The 16,949-nt window shown below is 65.2% G+C and overlaps 2 protein-coding genes across 4 annotated transcripts; one reads left to right on the top strand and one right to left on the bottom strand.

Moving 5' to 3' along the window:
• Positions 1-25: 25 nt before the first annotated feature.
• TSR3 (TSR3 ribosome maturation factor) lies at positions 26-2,513 on the top strand. Its single transcript, XM_061400697.1, has 6 exons — positions 26-223; positions 310-529; positions 888-1,081; positions 1,480-1,656; positions 1,812-1,875; positions 2,119-2,513. Exons 1-6 carry the CDS (start codon positions 112-114, stop codon positions 2,297-2,299), a joined length of 948 nt encoding a protein of 315 aa, XP_061256681.1. The 5' UTR covers positions 26-111; the 3' UTR covers positions 2,300-2,513.
• On the bottom strand, positions 2,297-15,781 carry BAIAP3 (BAI1 associated protein 3). 3 transcript variants are annotated; one of them, XM_061400685.1, is made up of 35 exons: positions 15,678-15,781; positions 11,777-11,917; positions 11,466-11,553; positions 11,243-11,323; positions 10,906-11,013; positions 10,421-10,480; positions 10,220-10,286; positions 9,952-10,147; positions 9,670-9,714; positions 9,472-9,549; positions 9,280-9,382; positions 8,819-8,926; positions 8,635-8,730; positions 8,401-8,504; positions 8,083-8,203; positions 7,475-7,599; positions 7,297-7,387; positions 7,104-7,160; positions 6,911-7,008; positions 6,756-6,807; positions 6,536-6,666; positions 6,266-6,389; positions 6,046-6,189; positions 5,866-5,958; positions 5,582-5,773; positions 5,427-5,495; positions 5,258-5,337; positions 5,078-5,186; positions 4,600-4,671; positions 4,375-4,455; positions 4,173-4,293; positions 3,970-4,093; positions 3,682-3,887; positions 3,214-3,553; positions 2,297-2,497 (listed from the first exon to the last, which is right to left on the bottom strand). In XM_061400685.1, the coding sequence occupies exons 2-34, from the start codon at positions 11,905-11,907 to the stop codon at positions 3,450-3,452; spliced, it is 3,459 nt and encodes a 1,152-aa protein (XP_061256669.1). In that variant the 5' UTR covers positions 11,908-11,917; positions 15,678-15,781; the 3' UTR covers positions 2,297-2,497; positions 3,214-3,449. The 3 variants fall into 3 exon arrangements, with proteins under 3 accessions (XP_061256669.1, XP_061256670.1, XP_061256667.1); XM_061400686.1 differs by lacking the exon at positions 15,678-15,781 and adding an exon at positions 15,508-15,606; XM_061400683.1 differs by lacking the exon at positions 6,046-6,189 and having other exon boundaries at positions 15,678-15,760.
• Positions 15,782-16,949: the final 1,168 nt, after the last annotated feature.

Here is a 16,949-nt window from a genome sequence, read left to right as displayed (position 1 = left end):
GCGCCCCGCCGCGCGGTCACATGGGGACCTGAACCGGAAATGGTGCCGGCGCACAACTTGGCCGCCGGAGGAGCGGAGACGCGGTAGGCGTAGCGGGCCCGGCTTCTCGCTATGGGCCGCCGGAGGGCCTCGCGCGGGCAGGGCGCGGAGGGCGGCCGTGCTCGGCGCCCAGCGGGCCGCTCCCTGGAGGCCTTCGCCGAGGAAGTGGGCGCCGCGCTGCGCGGTGAGTGGGGCGTGATCCTGTTGGGGGCCGAGGGTCGGGCCGCGGAGCCGCGCCTGAGGCCGGGTTCCCTTCTCTGCCTGCCGCAGCGTCCGTGGAGCCAGAGGCCCCTGAGGACCAGGGCGGCCCGGGCCCGGCGCAGCTGCCCTGCACGCTGGCCATGTGGGAGTTGGGCCACTGCGACCCCCGGCGCTGCACCGGCCGCAAGCTGGCCCGCCTGGGGCTGGTGCGCTGCCTGCGCCTGGGCCACAGGTTCGGCGGCCTCGTGCTCAGCCCCGTGGGCTCCCAATACGTGTCCCCCGCAGACAGGTAGGCTCGAGAGGACTGGGTGCGGGGAAATGGAGTGGGCCTGCTCGGACTCTTCTTAATTAGCGCCCAGCCTTGGCGCATCTTTCCCTTCAGGGCTCACCTGTTTGTGTTATCTGTCTAGTTGGCCCCCGTTGCCTAGGACAGAACCCAGGAGGTAGCAGGCAATAGTGAACATTTGTTGAGTGAATAAAAGCCTCATGGAGGAACAGCTTTCCCCCAATTGCCTCAGATGCTTAGCCCGTGAGAGTCCTTGAATGATGCCCCTGAATCCCCAGGGCGGCCAGTCTCCTAGGACATAGCTGCCCTGGGGCCAGCACCCAGTTAAACCCAGAACCAAGCCCTACACTGCTCTTGGCAGACACTTGGTGGCACAGTCTGGGGTCGCTGTCATCGACTGCTCCTGGGCCAGACTGGATGAGACTCCATTTGGGAAGATGCGTGGGAGCCACTTGCGGCTCCTGCCCCACTTGGTGGCTGCCAACCCTGTGAACTATGGCCGGCCCTGCAGGCTGTCCTGCGTGGAGGCCTTTGCTGCCACCTTCTGCATCCTGGGTGAGTGTCAGGGCCTGGCAGCTGGGAGTCGGTGTGCTTTTGCTGCCAGTCCCGGGAGGAGCCTGACCACGTGCTGGGTGGTGGCCAGGGTTTCCTCCCAGCTCCCACTTTAGTCCTCTCCCTGAGAGGCGGAGGTGGAGACAGAACAGACCATTGGCCTCCAAGCGCTTGTCAGGCTGTTGTCAGGGCACAACGGCCCCCAGAGCCCTGTTAACCCAGCTCATCCCCTGAGAACTTAAGGTCCACACGGAGGCTCAGACGGGCAGTCCCGTGAGACGCCCTGTGGGGAGAGGGACTTGGTGGGCTGCAGAGGGCTGTGGGCCAGTATTGGCGGGACTCTCAGTTCCTGGGGGGCAGGAGAGGGACTGTCTACATCCATAGGCTTCCTGCACCGACAGGCTTCTCAGACCTCGCTGTCATTTTGCTGCGGAAATTCAAGTGGGGTAAAGGCTTTCTGGATCTGAACCGCCAGCTTCTGGACAAATATGCGGCCTGCAGCAGCCCAGAGGAGGTGCTGCAGGCAGAGCAGGAGTTCCTGGCCCAAGCCAAGGAGCACCCCGAAGAGGAGGAAATCGGTGAGGCCTGGCAGGGACACCTACCCCCCAGGTGGGAGCCAGGACCCTCCAGGCCTGCCCCCTCCCTTGAGAAGCCCCGGGGTTGGGAAGACCTTCCTGCCACAGCTGTGAGACTCCTACTTCAGGCCGCTTTCCTCCTTGATTCTTCCATTCAGATCCCTTTGATGTGGACTCAGGGCGAGAGTTTGCAAACCCCAATCGGCCCATGACTGGCTCCCGGTAGGTCCCCCAGCGTCATGATAGCCTTGACTCAAGGCTCTCCTCCACCTCTGATCTCAGCCCCTCCTTCTGAAGGGTTGGGGACTGTCTTAAACATCAGGATGGTTTTCTGACTGCAGAGAAGGGAAGCTGGAGGGGTTTCCACTTTGAGAGATGGGGAGTAGGAATCTGTGCTCAGCTTGGGGGCTCTGGTGAGTAAGTAGGTGTTTCAGGGAGGCCAGTGGACATACCCCTCTCTCTTAGGCTGCCCAGAGATGGTGCTGACAGTGACACTGAAGATGAGTCTGAGGAACTTGGGCCTGACCCTGACAGTGGGGGAGACAGCAGCAGCAGCCCAGAAGAGGAGGAGACTGCTGAGCAAGGGGCTGAAGCCAGGGTCCCCACAGAGATTTGGAAAGGAATCAAGAAACGGCAGAGAGACTGAAAGTTGCAGAGGTGTGTATTTTTGGAGGCGGAGTGACGAGGACATCTGGAGATGGCAGTGGAGCTTGTGGGAACACAAACGGGCCTGGCGGCCTCAGGCCGTGCAGCTGCGAGCAGGACTGGACTCTGACTGGGTTCTTTCCCGGCGCTTCTTACCCAGCCTTGCTCTGGGTCCTGCCTCAGAGCCCTCCCAATGAAGCTGCAAGCCAAGAAGACCCCCGCGTGAGCCTCTGCTTCTCGGCACTCGGCCTCTAGTGAGCCACATCCTGCCTAGAGAGCCTGGGGTGTAGAGATGGGACCCCTGGGTAGGTCTTGTGTGGACGCTGTGCATTCATGAAAAGGAGATGGCCAGACAGTTGGCACAGAGTGCCTTACACTAACCCAATCAGCCTGGCGTGACATCCTCAGCCTCCCACAATGACCGCAGAGGTCCCTCTCCTGGGCCTGTGGGCTGGGTGGGGACTGGAGACCTGTGGAGCTCTCAGGAGAACCCCTTCCATATGCCCTCTTGGAGCGGGGGGCATCCCCAGAGAAGGTGGGGGCGCTGCGGGTGTTCACCTCTCCCTCTGAGGCCTGGATTGTCCGGACTCCAAACTCAGACCTTCCAGCCTCTCCGCTTAGGGAGACTCTGCCCTGACCCCAGAGAGGCCCAGGACAGGTCTTCCCTGGTTACTGGTGACATTTACGGGTGAACAATTCTATGTTGGGAGGAGGGCTCATGGCAGGATGTCAAACCACACTTCTAGCCTCTACCCACTGATGCCAACAGCACAGCCACCACTCACTCACCAGGTGTGACTGATCCCCCCTGCCTAACGTCCCCTGGGGGCAAGGCCCCCAACTGAGAACCTTGCCTTAAGACCAGGGTCCTCCCACCCTGAGGCCGTGGAACCTGAGGGGAAATGGGAAGCTCACCTGGTGGCCAGGGCTCATCCAGTCGGCTGTCCAGATCCAGTAGGGTAGGGCTTATTGGGCACAGTTCACAGCACACACCGCACAGACGTGGTGGGGCAGAAGGGAGCCGGGGAGTCCAGCCACGGAACACACACCATGAAGCGGGACAGGGCGCCATGGCCCAGCTGCACAGAGCTGACCACAAGGCGAGACAACAGCGCGGGACGTGTGGAGGGCTTGGCTCTCGCCCGCAGGGCTCAGGGGTCCGCCTCCATGTACTTCTCCAGCTCCCGGAGCCTCTTAACAAATTCCTGCGCCTCCTTGTTGGGGCGACCCTCCAGCATCCGAAGCGCGGACCTCACTGCGGGCGGGGGCGGGGGCGGTGTCAGTCCTGCTGGCCCCGCCCTCACTGCTCAGTCACCCTGGGCTCTGCAGGGGGCGGGGCCAGCATCGGCCCGGCTGGCCCCGCCCCACCGGAAGCTCACTCACCCTGGGCTCGGGGCCGGCGCAGGTGCAGGGTGACCGGCTGGCTGGCCCTCGCGCTCCCTCCCACCTGGGGCCTCGCGACGCCGCCAACGCTGCCCAGGCCCAGGGCTGCCTCCCCCGCGAAGTCGTTAGTGGACAGCCAGTCATGGTCCATGACGGTGAACAGCACGCAGGCGCCACGGCGGCGGCAGGCCTCTGCGGGCACGGAGCTGCGTGGGGAGAGGGGAGGTGGGTGGTTATCTGGAGCCCTGCTCCCCACTCCGGGCCGGCAGGGTGGGGAGGGACACTCACAAGTAGAAGAGCTCGTCGTATACGGGGTGCAGCGTCCGGCTCTTGACCTGGGTCCTCTGGCTGCGGACCAGCGGGAAAAGGTGCGGCGGGCCCAGCTCCACGATCACAAAGGGGTCGCTTAGGCCTGGGGACACGGCAGTGAGCGCACACCGCCGCCAGCCCCGCCCCGCCCGGTGGCAGCCCTCCCCACCGCTCGCCCGCACCGTTGGCGTCCAGGGGGAGCAGGTCGGCGGCGTGCAGCACCTCCACCGCCAGCCGCTGCTCGGCCGCCTCGTAGTGGCAGCGGACGCTCAGGCGCCCGAACCGGTTGTGTTCCATGGATCTCTGTGGAAAGGCCAGGAGCCGGTGAGACGAGCTCGGGGTCGTTGGGGGCGGAGCCTCGTGCGCGCACCTGGGCCGCACTACCTGCTTGAGCTTGTCCAGGTAGTACTGCTCGATGCACTCCCGCGTGGAGCACTGGTGCAGGCGCAGCTCCTCCTCCAGCCTCTGCAGGGAGGAGGCGGCGCCTGGTGTTACCGGAGCTCCTCACCGGCCCCATTTCACGCGCGGGGCGGGGCTGAACTCAAACCTGGGTCTCAGGTGTCCGCCCCTCCCTCTTCCTCTGTCAGAGGCCCCAGGGCCAAACCTTACCTTGTAACTTCCATCTCTCAGGCTCTCCAGGGGCAGACCCTGGCCCTCAGCGTGGAAAAAGTTGACCAGGGCCTGGGGTGGGGCAAGAAAGAAAAGGTATCAGGGGCGGGGTGGGTGCTGGAGACAGAGAGTGGGAAGGAATGGAGCCTCAAGCAGCACCCGGCCTGGGCTGTCTGGAGCCCAAGGCAGAGCCACTCATACCTGGGCCGTTATCAGAAGCTGCCAGGAAGCTTGGGGACATGAGGGCACCCAAAGCCAGACAGCTGTCAGAACAGGTGGCCCAGATGCTGCTGACTCAGCAGACTCAGGGAAAGAGATGCTGCCTGATGGCTTCCCAGAGGAGGAGTGTCTGGGCTGGGGACCAGGCCGGAGGGGGGCGTGCAGCTGGAAGGGCCAGCAGTCTTATTGCCAGGGGGCAAGGGCAGAGGGGCCAGGAACCAGGAGTTCAGGCAGGAAAGGCTCTTCCATGGGGCCCTACCTCCAGTGTGAAGTGGAAGCGCCCGTAGAAGTCGGCAGACACGTCTCGGTTTGCTCCCAGAGCCTGCAGAATGGCCTGCAGCAGCAGCTCCCAGAGGGCCTCCAGCACCCTGCAGGATGCTCAGCATCTGTGACCCGACCATGGGCCAGCCCTGCTCTGCCCACCCGCCCAGGACCATACCTGTTAAGGTTTTCCTTCACCAGTGAGGCATTCAGCAGAGCCAGTTTCTCATCCAGGTACTTCAGAAGGGGGGCCACGGCCTGCAGGTAGGGTCCTCAGGCTAGGACTGGGCCCCAGTGCACACACGCATTCCCCACCAAGCCCAAGACCTCGCTGGCCGGGCACTCACCTCCTCATTCTGGATGGAGTCCGGCGAGAGGCTGACGTGCTGCACATACTTCCTGACATCACCCACCATCTGTGGGAGAGCAGGAGAGTGGTGCTTAGCAACGCGGGTGCAGGGAGGGGCAGCTGGCTCCTGCCCCAGCCCACCGGCCCTGCCACCTTGGAGGTCAGGTGTGCTGTCACGGTTCGGGCCTCCCGCTGCAGGTCCTCGTCCAGGGCCTGTGTGCAGCTGAGCAGGGGCCGCGGGAGCGTGCCCTCAAGCCCCGCAGCCCCCTCCGGCCACGCCAGGCCACGCAGTGCCTGGCCAGCAGCCTTGCGGAGGAGCTCCACGTCGTTGAGGACCACGCAGAGCTGGGGAGGTGTGACGGACATGCGTGGGCTGGCAGCCGGGTGGTGGCCACCCCAGGCCTCCATCCCCCACTCCTGCGCACCCCCCTGCTCACGGGCTCGCTCACTGCCTCTCCAGCTGCCCCAGGCTGAGCATCCACCTTCTTTCGCAGCAGCTCTGTGTAGAAGAGGGCGGCTTCACACAGGTCCTGGGGTGGAAGACAGGGGCTCAGGAGCTGTGGGCCATGTCCCTTCTGCACCCAGACCCCAATCTCCTCTTGGTGGGTAGTCCCCACCTGGCTGAGCTGGGTGCCTAGTGTCTGGGACTGGGCGGGGTCAGGCCATGCCAGGCAGGCCCACAGTTCCTGGATGTGGCTGAAGCAGAGGCTGGCAGTGGCCGCAGAGCTGCTGTGCTTGGAGGAGGCATCCATGGGCTCCAGCTAGGAAGCAGGAGGAGGCCCAGGTTGGGGGGAGCCCAGATGAACCCAGCCCCCTCAAGTCTGAGAGCTCACTCACTGTGTCCACATCCACGGCTCCCTGAAGCCTCCACTTGGTTTGGTCCCGCAGCACCTGCAGCCAAAGCTTCACAGCAGGCAGGAATGGGGCATGGATGCCGGCCAGGGCGAGGGAACGGCTGTCCCTGCAGTGGGAGGCCCGTCAGCGCTCACCCTGATCAAACACCTTGAGCCAACATGTCCCAGGTTCCCAGCCTGCAGAGGCCCTGGGGAGACTGCACAGAGAGCCCTCCAAGAGGAGACTGGAGGACAGGTGGGGCAGGGCACCCACCGGCCCGGAATGCTGCTCCAAAAGCGCTGGATGTCCGCCAGGGTCAGGTAGAGCTCAAAGAGCCCCAAGGCCACCTCCAGGGTCATCTTGGGGCTCAGCTCCTCTGTCAGCACCCAGGCCTCTTCAGCCACCTGCCCAGGAGGGTGGACTCAGGCTGGTGGCAACAAGGAACCCCAGGCCCCTTCCCAGCCAGGGGGCTCTCCCCACGCCCCCTCCTCACCAGACGCTCCAGCTGCCGAAAGGTAAGGGTGAAGAAGTCGACCTTGATGATGCTGCAAAGGACACACCTCAGATACCTGCTCGCCCTGCTCCCCAGCTGGGTGGTGGCACTTTAGGGGCTGGGTGCAGGGGCAGCAGGGAGAGCCCTGGCCCCACCTGTGGAAGAGGCTGGCGTAGATGCCGTAGCAGGACTGCAGGTCCTCGTAGATGGTGTCAGCCAGCTTGATCAGCCCGGCGAGGCGCTGTGGGCCTGGCTGCAAGGAGGCCCAGCACACTGACCTTCTGGCCTGCACTCACCTGTGGCCTCGCACCTCCCCTGTGGCCACGCCCCCCCACTCTGCCACCACACCTGCTCACGAGGACTTTGGGTGTTCAGGAGCTTGTCGAACCACTCACGGTTGCCTCTCTGCAAGGGAAGTGCCGAGGAAGCGTGTTGGGTGGGAGGGAAGAAGGGCAAGTGTGTGTGGTTCCACAGGTCCAGCCTGAGGGCAGGGGCACGGGCAAGGATGGGCAGTTAGCCCAGACCCAGCTACCAGACGCACCTTCAGGGCAGCAGCAATGTCCATGTTTAGCTCCGTCTCGAAGGGGCAAATCTCAAACGAAGGCTGGAAGAGCTGCAGCTTGCCAAGACACCTGGGCGAGGGGTTGCAGCTGACTGGGGGCTGCCCCACCCAGTCCCCCAGCCCCAACCCCCACCCACAGATGAGTGGCTGCACCCACTTCAATAGCAGCTCCAGGCGGTAGACAGCTGTGCTGTTAGTGGCAGGAAAGTAGTCCCGGAGCTGTCGCAGCAGCTGAAGCCCAAACTCAGAGAAGGCAGAGAAGCTGTCTGCCAGGCCCTCCTCCTGAGGGACAGGGCCCTTCAGAACGGACTGCTGAGTGCCCGCTCCTCGTCAAAAGCAGCCGGTCTGCAAGGCCCTGCCCTGAAGAGCACCTTCCCTACTACGGGCCTCCAACCCCACTGGCCTCGCCCCGGTGCCCTCTCCAGCCTCCACAGCGCCCCCTGGAGACACAGACGCCCCCAGGGCCTTCGCAGCACGAGCTGCGCCTCCTTCCTTGCGGCCCACTCCCTCCGCTGCTCGCGGGGCTGAAGCCGCACGGCCTGCCTCCCGCGGGACTCCCTCTTGGTATCGCACAGCCCTGTCCTGGGACCGCACAGCAGCTGCTCTCTCTTAAGTCCCGCGCTTTGTCCGCTTATTTTTAACCCCCTACCACTCCCACAGGCTATGCACCCCAGCAGGGCAGGACTCTGGCGGTCCTGTCCCTGCTTGTCCCAGCCTGAACAGCCCCCCGGCACACCCTCCAGGAGCATTTTCATGCGAGCCCACCTGCTCCTGGGGCAGCGAGCCCGCCTCCTCCCAGTGAGCCTGCAGGTCTTCTAGCAGCCCCAGCAGGTAGCCGTAGTCCAGGGTGCGGGTCTGATGGTGGCGGCTGCTGACCTGCCAGTGCCTGCGGGGCCCCAGCCCAGGCTCAGGGTAGCTGCGTCAGGGGCCCGACCCAGCAGGGGACCCGTGCCCCTCCGACTGATAGCCCCACCCCTTCCCAGACCCCGCCCCCGCCCCGCCCCGCCCCCTGCGGCAGGCCTAGCCCGCCTAGCCCCGTTGCGCCTAGGCCCCACCCCTCGCGACGCGGCCCCGCCCACTCACAGCACAGCCAGCTGCAGCGCCGACAGGTTGCTCTGTGCGCCGTGCAGACAGAGCACGGTGGCCGCAGGCCCGCTGAGCTCGCCACGCCAGCTGCTCGAGTTGGGCTGGGGGACGGGCTGGCCGTGGGTGGAGGCGGGAGACCCCCATCCCCTCTCGGCCCCCAGGTCCCTGGCCTCCCCGCCTCGCCCTCCCCAGCCGCCCCTGGCTGGCCCTGGGGCCGGAGGTTGGCGCTACCTCCTCCGCTCGGTGCTCGAACTGCAGCAGACGGTTGAGCAGCAGCAGGTACGACAGGAAGCCCGACCGCCCACGCTGGCTCATGTTCGTGTCCCTCTGGAACGCAGGGCCGGCTGGTCAGTAGCCCTTCCCGAGCCTATGGGCTGGGGTGCAGGGCTGCAGGAGGGGGGCCCTTGGCTCCCACCTGTGTGGTGATCAGCTTGAGGATCAGTTGGCAGTCACCCTGCACCCGGGAGGCGCTAGAGCGCGGTTCCAGCTTGAACCAGCGGTCCTCCCCAGCCACAGGCACCTCCTAGGGGCAGGGAGTTCAGATTGGTGGTTCTGCCTAACGCTCCCTCCCTGCACAGACTGTCTCTGGGACGGCAGGAGAAACAGGCCTCTACTTCCCACTGAACGCTGGTGACCAGCACAGGGGCGCTCAGGGGTGCCTGGACACTAGAGGTTCCTGGAGGCTGTCCCTCCCCACTTGCAGCATGATGTTCCCCCAGCCCCAGCTCAGGAAGGATGGGAAGCTGCTGGGGTATCACGGGACATAGCAGCAGTGGCACTGCAGTCGGCGCTGCAGCTGGCTGTGCTGTGAGTGCCAACACCAGGTGGGACACCCAGGAGCAACCATTCGGCAAGCAAAACTGCCAGCCCACTCACCCGGACGGGTATGTTGAGGCACCCCAGGAAGTCATCAGTGTGGTCCTCCGTGGGCCCCGCTGTCCCATTTGCGCGGGCAGACTTGACAATCTGTTTGAAATACCTGGGGGCAGCAGGATGGCTTCAGGCCTGTGGCCCCTGAGGAGCCCACACCCGCTGGCCCCTGTGTGTGGGAGGGTCCTGCTGCCCCACCTGCTCACGCCCTTCAGGCCGATGACCTCATTCAGCTTTCTGCACGCTTCCACCAGAGACACATCATCGTCGTGATCCCTGGAGGGAGTGGGGGGCCTGGCTTGTCTGCAGCTCAGCCTGGCTCTGATTGCCCCCTCCCGCTCCGCCCAGACCAGAGGCGCCCGCACCCCCTGCCCTGCAGGGCACAGGGGCCTCTACCAGATGTCCAGGTGCAGCTGGTCTGTGCCCACGTCCTCGATCTCACTGTAAGGAGAACAGAGAGGTGCCCCGGAGGGTCCAGGTGATGCCCTGCCCAGTGCTGGGGCAGGGACAATTTCTGAGCCTCAGTCTCCTGCTCTGGAAAGTGGGCACAGGACCAGCCCTTCGGTTCCCAGGGGCAGGCACTGAGACCACCTATGGGTGCAGCTGCTCCAGGACCAGCCGGCACCGCCACAGACCCCGCCCAGCCACCCCGCTGCCCAACTGGACAAGGGGCCTTACAAGAGGAAGTGCTCCTTCCACACGGGGTTCAGGGTGCTGCTCTTGACCTCGGTGACCTGGATGCACTTGGCTGGCAGTGGGCCACCTCGCTTGCTGCCCTTGCGGAAGCTGAAGCGCTGTTCCTTGTGTGGGCTAGGCTCCCGCACGGCGCCTGAGGCCGGCAGGATGCCCAGCATGCAGTACGGGTCACTGAAGCCTAGGAGATGGTGGGTGCCTCAGTCCCAGCCCCGCCCCCGTGGCCCCCAGACCCGGCTGGCCCCCCACTCACCGTTGGGGTCTTTGGCCAGCAGGTTCTTGGCACGCATGACGGAGACTTTAAGGGCATAGGTGGGTGCCTGCAGGTGGGGGGCAGTGACGGTCTCTGGGGCTCGGTGTGGGCCTGACACGGCTGGCCCTGCACCCCTCCACCCTGAGCCTCTGCCCACAAGCACTGCGAGGGCAGCATCTGCCCATCGGGCAGCAGCCTCACCTTGGCCTTCTTCACGCGCTCCACAGCCGCGGCGTGCTCCTCGGGGCCAGTGCCAAACACCTGCAGGCCGGCAGGTGTGAGGCCCAGGGGCCCTTGAAGCAGACCAGTTACCATCCCGGGGGCTTCACGGGGCAGGGGGAGCACACGCAGCAGGAAGAAAGGGGTCTGTCCTTCCTACCTTTCTCTGTGTGTCTGTCCATCCTTCTGTGTGAGTCCTACATCTGTCTACCTGTCTTTTCCGATGTTCTTTGTAGTTGTGTCCATCTGTGTGTTCTTCTGTTTGAATGTGTCTGTGTGTCTGTCCACCTTTCTGGGCATGCCTGTCAGCCTATGTGTGTCTGCCTGAGCACCTGTGTGTGTGTTATGTATGTAGGGCAACTCTGTGTGTTGAGGCGACAGTAACACAAGCAGGTGGGGAAAGTGTCTCAGCCACCCCCAGAGACAGTGGGGCCGGGCCAGCCGAGTGGGCGGGGCCTGGGGCTCACCTGCTGCAGGTAGCTCAGCAGGGCCTCCTCGTCATCCACCTGGTCGGGGCCCATGGTGCCTGCGCGGTGAAGGACCGTGTACAGAGCCTCCTCGTAGAGCATGTCCACCTGTAAGTGGGGACGTGGGCCCTGAGTCCCGACTGCAGGGGCTCTCGGCTCCTCGGACGCACCCTCTCTGCCCAGCCCCCAGCCGCTCCTCCCACTGGCAGAGCCTGGTCTCTGCCTCTGCGCCTTTGCACCTTTGGGGCCTCCACCAGGGGTCCCTCCCCACCCCTGACCTCTGCTCACTCCCATGGGGAGGTCGGCCCACCCTCCCCAGACACCCCCACCCCCTTACCTCCTCTTGGCTCAAAGTTCTCAGGCCACGGCTGGGGTCCACGGGCTCTGCGGGGGCAGGTGAGCTGCTGCGCAGCAGGACCTGTGAGGGGCGCCGGGGTGTGAGGGTCTCCGTGGCTCCCTGGCAGGGAGTGTTCCAGGGAGGGAGGGAGGGGAGCACGGAGCAGCTGCTGGGGAGGCCAGCCCGGGCCCATTAGGGGCAGTAGGGCCCACAGTGTCCGCACCTCAGGGCACGGGAGCCCCTGTCTGCCCTCCCCCTTCTTCAGGATGAGGCGCATCTGGGCGAAGAACTCCACACCATCTCCGGGTTTCCTGCAAGAAAGGCCACACTCGGGGTCAGCAGACCCTCCAGACGCTGCAGCTCAGAGCACGTGCCAGCCCACATGACTCAAAGGGATCCCCGGGTCTCTGAACAGCTGGGGGTGCAGTGTGATGCCCTCCACAGCCTTGGGTTCAGAGCCTCCTGGGCTTCCCCCAGGGGCCGTGCTGGTGTGTGAGGTCAGGGGAGGAAGGGAGTGGGCTGGGGGGCACCCACCAGGCCCCGGCTGTGGGCTCCGGCGGGTCGGCACTGCCGCTGGCCGGCTCCTCCTCCGTCCTCCGGCGGAAGGATGGGCACACCTGCACCTGCCTGAGCACGCTGCTCTTGATCTCCAGCAACGTGGACATGGCGGGTGATCTGTGGGCAGAGAACCCCGCCTTACTGTCCCCTGTGGTCACATCAGGTGCCACCCTGAGCAGTGACAGAGGTGTGACCTGGAACTCAGAGGTGCTTACTGCTGGGGCCATGGGCTCCAACCCTCCCAAGGCTGCAGACTTGCTCAGTCCAAGCCCTGCCTCCCCGCAGGTTTGGGCTCCCCAGACCAGAATGATTCGGACTGAGCTGGTCTCAGGGGACACACAGGCGGGGGCCGCCAGGCCCAGCCCCCATTCCTCCCTTGGCAAGAAGAATTCCCGTGCCCCAGGGTGACATCTAGGCTACTCCAGGCAGGATGCTGCGTGGTGGCTCAGTTGCTATGGCAACACAGGCCCTGGGAGCAGACAGGGGCTGCGGCCCCACAGCCCACACTTTGCAGAAGGGGAGTGGGACCTGCTCGGGGGACACCTTCCTGTCCAGGGGGCCCGGCCCTGGGACGCCCCTGAGGGGCGCACGGCTGTCACTGCTGACTCCAACCCCCTCACACCTTGCGGGTGCTCGTGCCCCCTGCAGACCTCGGGGGGAAGCCACCAAGGGCCCTGCAGTCCGCCTCTTCCACCCCGTGACCTGGCCCAGGCAACTACCTCCGGCCTTGGCCTCCCGATACCCCTGCCCCCACAACGTCTCACAAGGTGGTCTCATGGTCTCCTGTTCCCACGCTGAAAGTCAACAGGTCAAAGCAAAGACCCTCTCCTGCGCCACCTCTGCCCCTCAGTGCCACCTATTGGGCTCCCTGGCCTTGGCTTGCTGGCCTCTGTGTGCTGGACACACCATGTTCCCCTTGGCTCACCTGGGGACCTGCCCACTGCCTGGGTCCTGTCCTTGTCCACTCTTGAGGGCGCCCCCCGCCACCCAGGCCAGGCACGTCAGCCAGAGCCTCTCCTTTTCATTTGACAAAATAGGAAATGGGGACCCCGCCAGATCCAGCTCTACTTGCTGGGCTCTCACAGGTCCCTGGCAGTGGGGTAGCCAGGGAGACCCACCCCGCCCTGTGTGCCCACTGCCAGGGGCCATGTGAGTGCTGGCACGTCCTCATTTATAGCCTTGACCTCCTCCCGGATGGTCACCCTCTGCTGGGACAGCGGGGCCAGGCACACCTGCCACCTTGAGGGTCCAGGACAGACTTTTCGAGCAAGCCGGGTGTATCTCTGGGGGGGTGGTGCCTGGGCTGCCATCGCCGGTATGTGACCCCCGCCAGCTCTCAGCTCCTCATCTCAGTCCCTGATCCTCCAATCCTGGAGCTGCAGGGCCAGGGGAACCCATCCGGCCAGACCCGAGAGCTGGGACAGGAGGAGGGGTGCCTCGGCCTCCAGCAGCCCTGGGCCCCCTTCACGCCAGTTGGTGCTTGCCCCAGGGAGCCCCTACCCCTGCTGCGGGCTCGGCAGCCCAGAGAGCTGTGAGGTCCCTGGGGGCTGGGTGTCACGGGTCCCCTTTTCCTCTCTAGCTGACTGGAAGACGCTGCTTCCCCAACAGCCCCCAAAGCGAGGGAGCAGCCACTGCTTGAGCTGTTGCCAGGGTAACCGCCAGCTGCGTCTACGTGTGACGGGGGCTCCAGGGCTCACAGTCCCGGAGACAAAGATGACGCAGGAGCCAAGTGGCCTGAGCTGCAGGGTGGGAGGCTTTCTTGGTGAGACGAGAGTGTTCAAGGCAAGGGGGGCCCCCTCCTCAGACCAGCCCTGGATAGGAAGTGACACTCTGCTCCCCGCACCTAGACCAGGAAACCGAGACCCCAGGCTCATGAAGCCCAGGGTCAACCCAACCAGCAGGCAGCCCGGAATAGAGTCACGGCCTCCCAGGCTCTGGCATCCAGGCGCTAAGCTCTTGGCTCGTCCTGAATCCCAGGTCCAGGCGGGCCCCTCCCTGCTCCCATCTCAGCCTGTGCCCAGGAGGGAGGCAGCAGCGGTGTCCGGGTGCAGAGGCTTTTCCTGGGAGCTCAGAAGCCCTCTCTGTCCCCTGGGAACCCCTGGGCTGCCTGTACAGCCACAGACTCGCTGCACCCGGCAGCCTGGGCCCTGGGGCCAGCCAGCACCCACTCAGAGCTATCATGGACAGAGAGCGTGGGGCCGATCTCTAGGGAGCACTCACTGGCTGCCAGGGGCTCTCGGCGTGCATGGGGCAGAGTGAGCAGGGTACAGGCTTCAGGGGACCCCCTGTCTGTCTGACGGACCCCAGAGGACTCCTTCCTGAACTTTTCGTGTCTCAGTCCCACCCAGGCCTGGCCAGAAGCTCTGAGCAGGAAACACCTGTATCCCCGCTCAGGCCTGGCCACCAGCTCCAGTTTGTCCAATGAACAAAGCGAGGCCAGCCAAGGAGCTGGACGCCCTACAGGCACCAAGACCCAGACGAAAGCAATAGGCCTGCTGTGTTTCAGGGCTGTGCCCAAGGCCTGGGGTTGAGTGGGAAAGGATCACTCTGCAAAGTGATGTCACTCGCATTTCACATCCCAGTGATGGGGTGACTTGCCCAGAACCCAGGGCTCAAAGCCCAGCTGTCTCTGCTAGCCCACCTGGGGGCTAGCACTGAAGGAGACAGGTCTGAAGCAGTGGGGCTGAACTGGAGAGCCAGCCTGGTCTTCTAGAAGAATCCCTAGCAGCCCACTGGCTGCCCTGAACGTGAATCAACACCCTCAGGGCGCTGGGGCCGCTCACTGAAACCGGTCCCTGGGGACTTAGGGGTAGGGCATCCACCGATGCTGCCCCTGGCATGTGTAAGGGGGCAGCAGAAGGTCTGGCCTGGCCACCTGGCTCTCCCTGCTGCCCAGCCCAGCCCCCAGCTGGCCCCCTTCACTCTCCTAGGGGGTTTCCGGCTGCCCCCCTCCGCTGACTCCCTGCACAGTGCTCCCCTGCACACAGTGCGGCCGCAGTGCGTCCCGCAGCCCGCCTGCAACGCCTCTTAGAAGCACTGCTCACTGGGATCTCCTCCCCACCCAGTCCAAGGGAGGGGTCTGAGGTCTGTATTGTAAACAATTCCGCGGGCGGACCTAGAGCTCTGAAGCCGGAGACCAGCAGTAAAATGTTGGCGAGATGCTTCTAGAATGAACGCATTTAAAATGAAGTGCCCGTACGATCTTCCTCAGAGGTCCCCTCCCACCTGGCCAGCCGGTCCCTCTGACCTGCTCACCCCTCCCACTTCTCAGGGACAGGCTCCCAGCTCGCCCCTTCCTCCCGACCCCCGCTCGGACCTCGCCCCCACCCCAGTTCTGTCGGGGTGCTTCTCTCATTGGTGGGTGTTCGGTTCGGGGACAGTTTGGAAGCCTGGAAAGGGTGTATTTTGGGGGACCCACCCAGACGCCGGGAGGAATTTGGGGAAAACAAGGGGTCCTGCCAGGATCCGGAGGACGGGGAGCGGGCTGGGCTCAGGGGCGTCTTAATCGCTGGAGGGTGGACTGGGAAACCCCGTGGAGGGTCTCGGAGTCTTCGGTCCCCGCCCACCTGCGGCTTCCCCCGGGGATAGGGCGCCGGGTCCGAGCGTAGTGACCCTGCGCATGTCGGGGGGGGGGGGGCGGTGGTCTTGGAGCCCCGCGCCCTCCGCGGCTGGGAGGTCTGGTTCCCCCGCCCCTCTGCAGTGCGCACCGTCTCCCGCTCCGAGGCTCCGCTCCTCCAAGCGCGCGCCGGCCTCGTCTCCCCGGTGCCGACGGCGCGTCTTGGCGACCTCCCGGCGCCCCGGGGTGGCGGCGAGCGCGGTCCGCCGGCGGGGCGCCGGGCTGGGCTTCGACGGCCGGGCAGGAGTCCGCGGCACTCACCGTGGGCAAGGCGGCGGGGGCGCGGGGACGGGGCTCCTGCGGGCGCCGCACTCGGCGCCGGCTCCCGGGTCGCTCCAGCGGTGCGACCGCTCGCTGCCGCCAGCGCCCACGACTGAGCGCCAGGGGCCCCGCGCCCGGGCTGCAGGGGCCGGGGGCGGGGCTAAGCCTGCTCGCCCCGCCCCGCCGCTCGGGGCCCGCTTCCGTCCCGCCCCCGCCTCCCTCGCGCCCCTCTTCGCCCCTGCCCGCGCCGCTAGGGGCGCAGGGCGAGGATCCACGTGCCCCTAGTGCCCAGCCCGCGGACCCTAAGGGGAGGGGGCTCGGGGATGCCAGTCAACCCACACGGGGGTACTGAGCCGGAGCAGACCCGCTCTGCGTCACGACCCCCTCTCGGGGACCCCAGGGCAGACAAGAGTTGCGGAAACCGAACTGGATACGCCCGGGCCGCAGCGCAGACTTTTCTGGAAGGGTTGTGTGGTCATCTCCAAAGTTGCCCTCCCAGCCAGCAGTTGGAGCTTGGAGCGGGCCTGGGCCTGAGGACTCCGCCTCCGCAGTCCCAGCCGCTCTTCTCAGAGGGGACAGCCCGCACCCCGGGGGGTGCCTACGTGTGCTGCAGGGGTCAACTCAGAACGCCCGCAACAATCCTGGTCACCGAAAGGGCCACCGACCCCACGGCCCATGTCTAGCCACCTGCCAGGTTACCCCGACGGCTGGAACCCTCTCGAGCTGTTCCCAGCCCATCTTTGGCGCCCCTCCACCGCGCCATGGTCACCTGGGGAGCCCGTAAAAATGGCTTGCTGAGCCCACCGGGGCCTGCTGACTCCCAGAGCCCAGGCTGGGCCTCGCCATCTGAGGCTTCTCCCACCCCAGCTGAGAACCCTGCAGGCTGCTCACATGCGCGGGCTCCCTGGATCCCCTTCCTACCTTTAGTAGACCCTGCTGGACCCTCAGAGCACCTTGTACTTGGGGGATCAGACTGTGGTTTGGAGAAGTTTTCACCCCAAAGGACCTCGTCTCTAGTGGAGGGACTCTAGGCTGGCTGGGGATCAGACAGACCTGGAACCCACTTCTGCTCAGCCCCAGAGTAAAAGAACGGTTGGCTCTGGGAGGTCAGGGCTGAGCTGAGCGGAGGAGACCCTGGAGGAGCAGGGTTCAGCACAGAGCTGCATGCAGGGAGGCAGCTGTGATTTCTCTATTCCTTGGTCTGGAGGGGACAAGATGCACTCCTCTCACCCCAGGAGGGGGTGGACAGTGCTTTGAGAGGGCAGACAGTGC

Source organism: Bos javanicus, chromosome 25 (genome assembly GCF_032452875.1).
Source record: "Bos javanicus breed banteng chromosome 25, ARS-OSU_banteng_1.0, whole genome shotgun sequence".
Classification (NCBI taxonomy): domain Eukaryota; kingdom Metazoa; phylum Chordata; class Mammalia; order Artiodactyla; family Bovidae; genus Bos; species Bos javanicus.
Note: the sequence above shows the minus strand (reverse complement) of the source record. Positions and strands in the feature narration are given on the sequence as shown.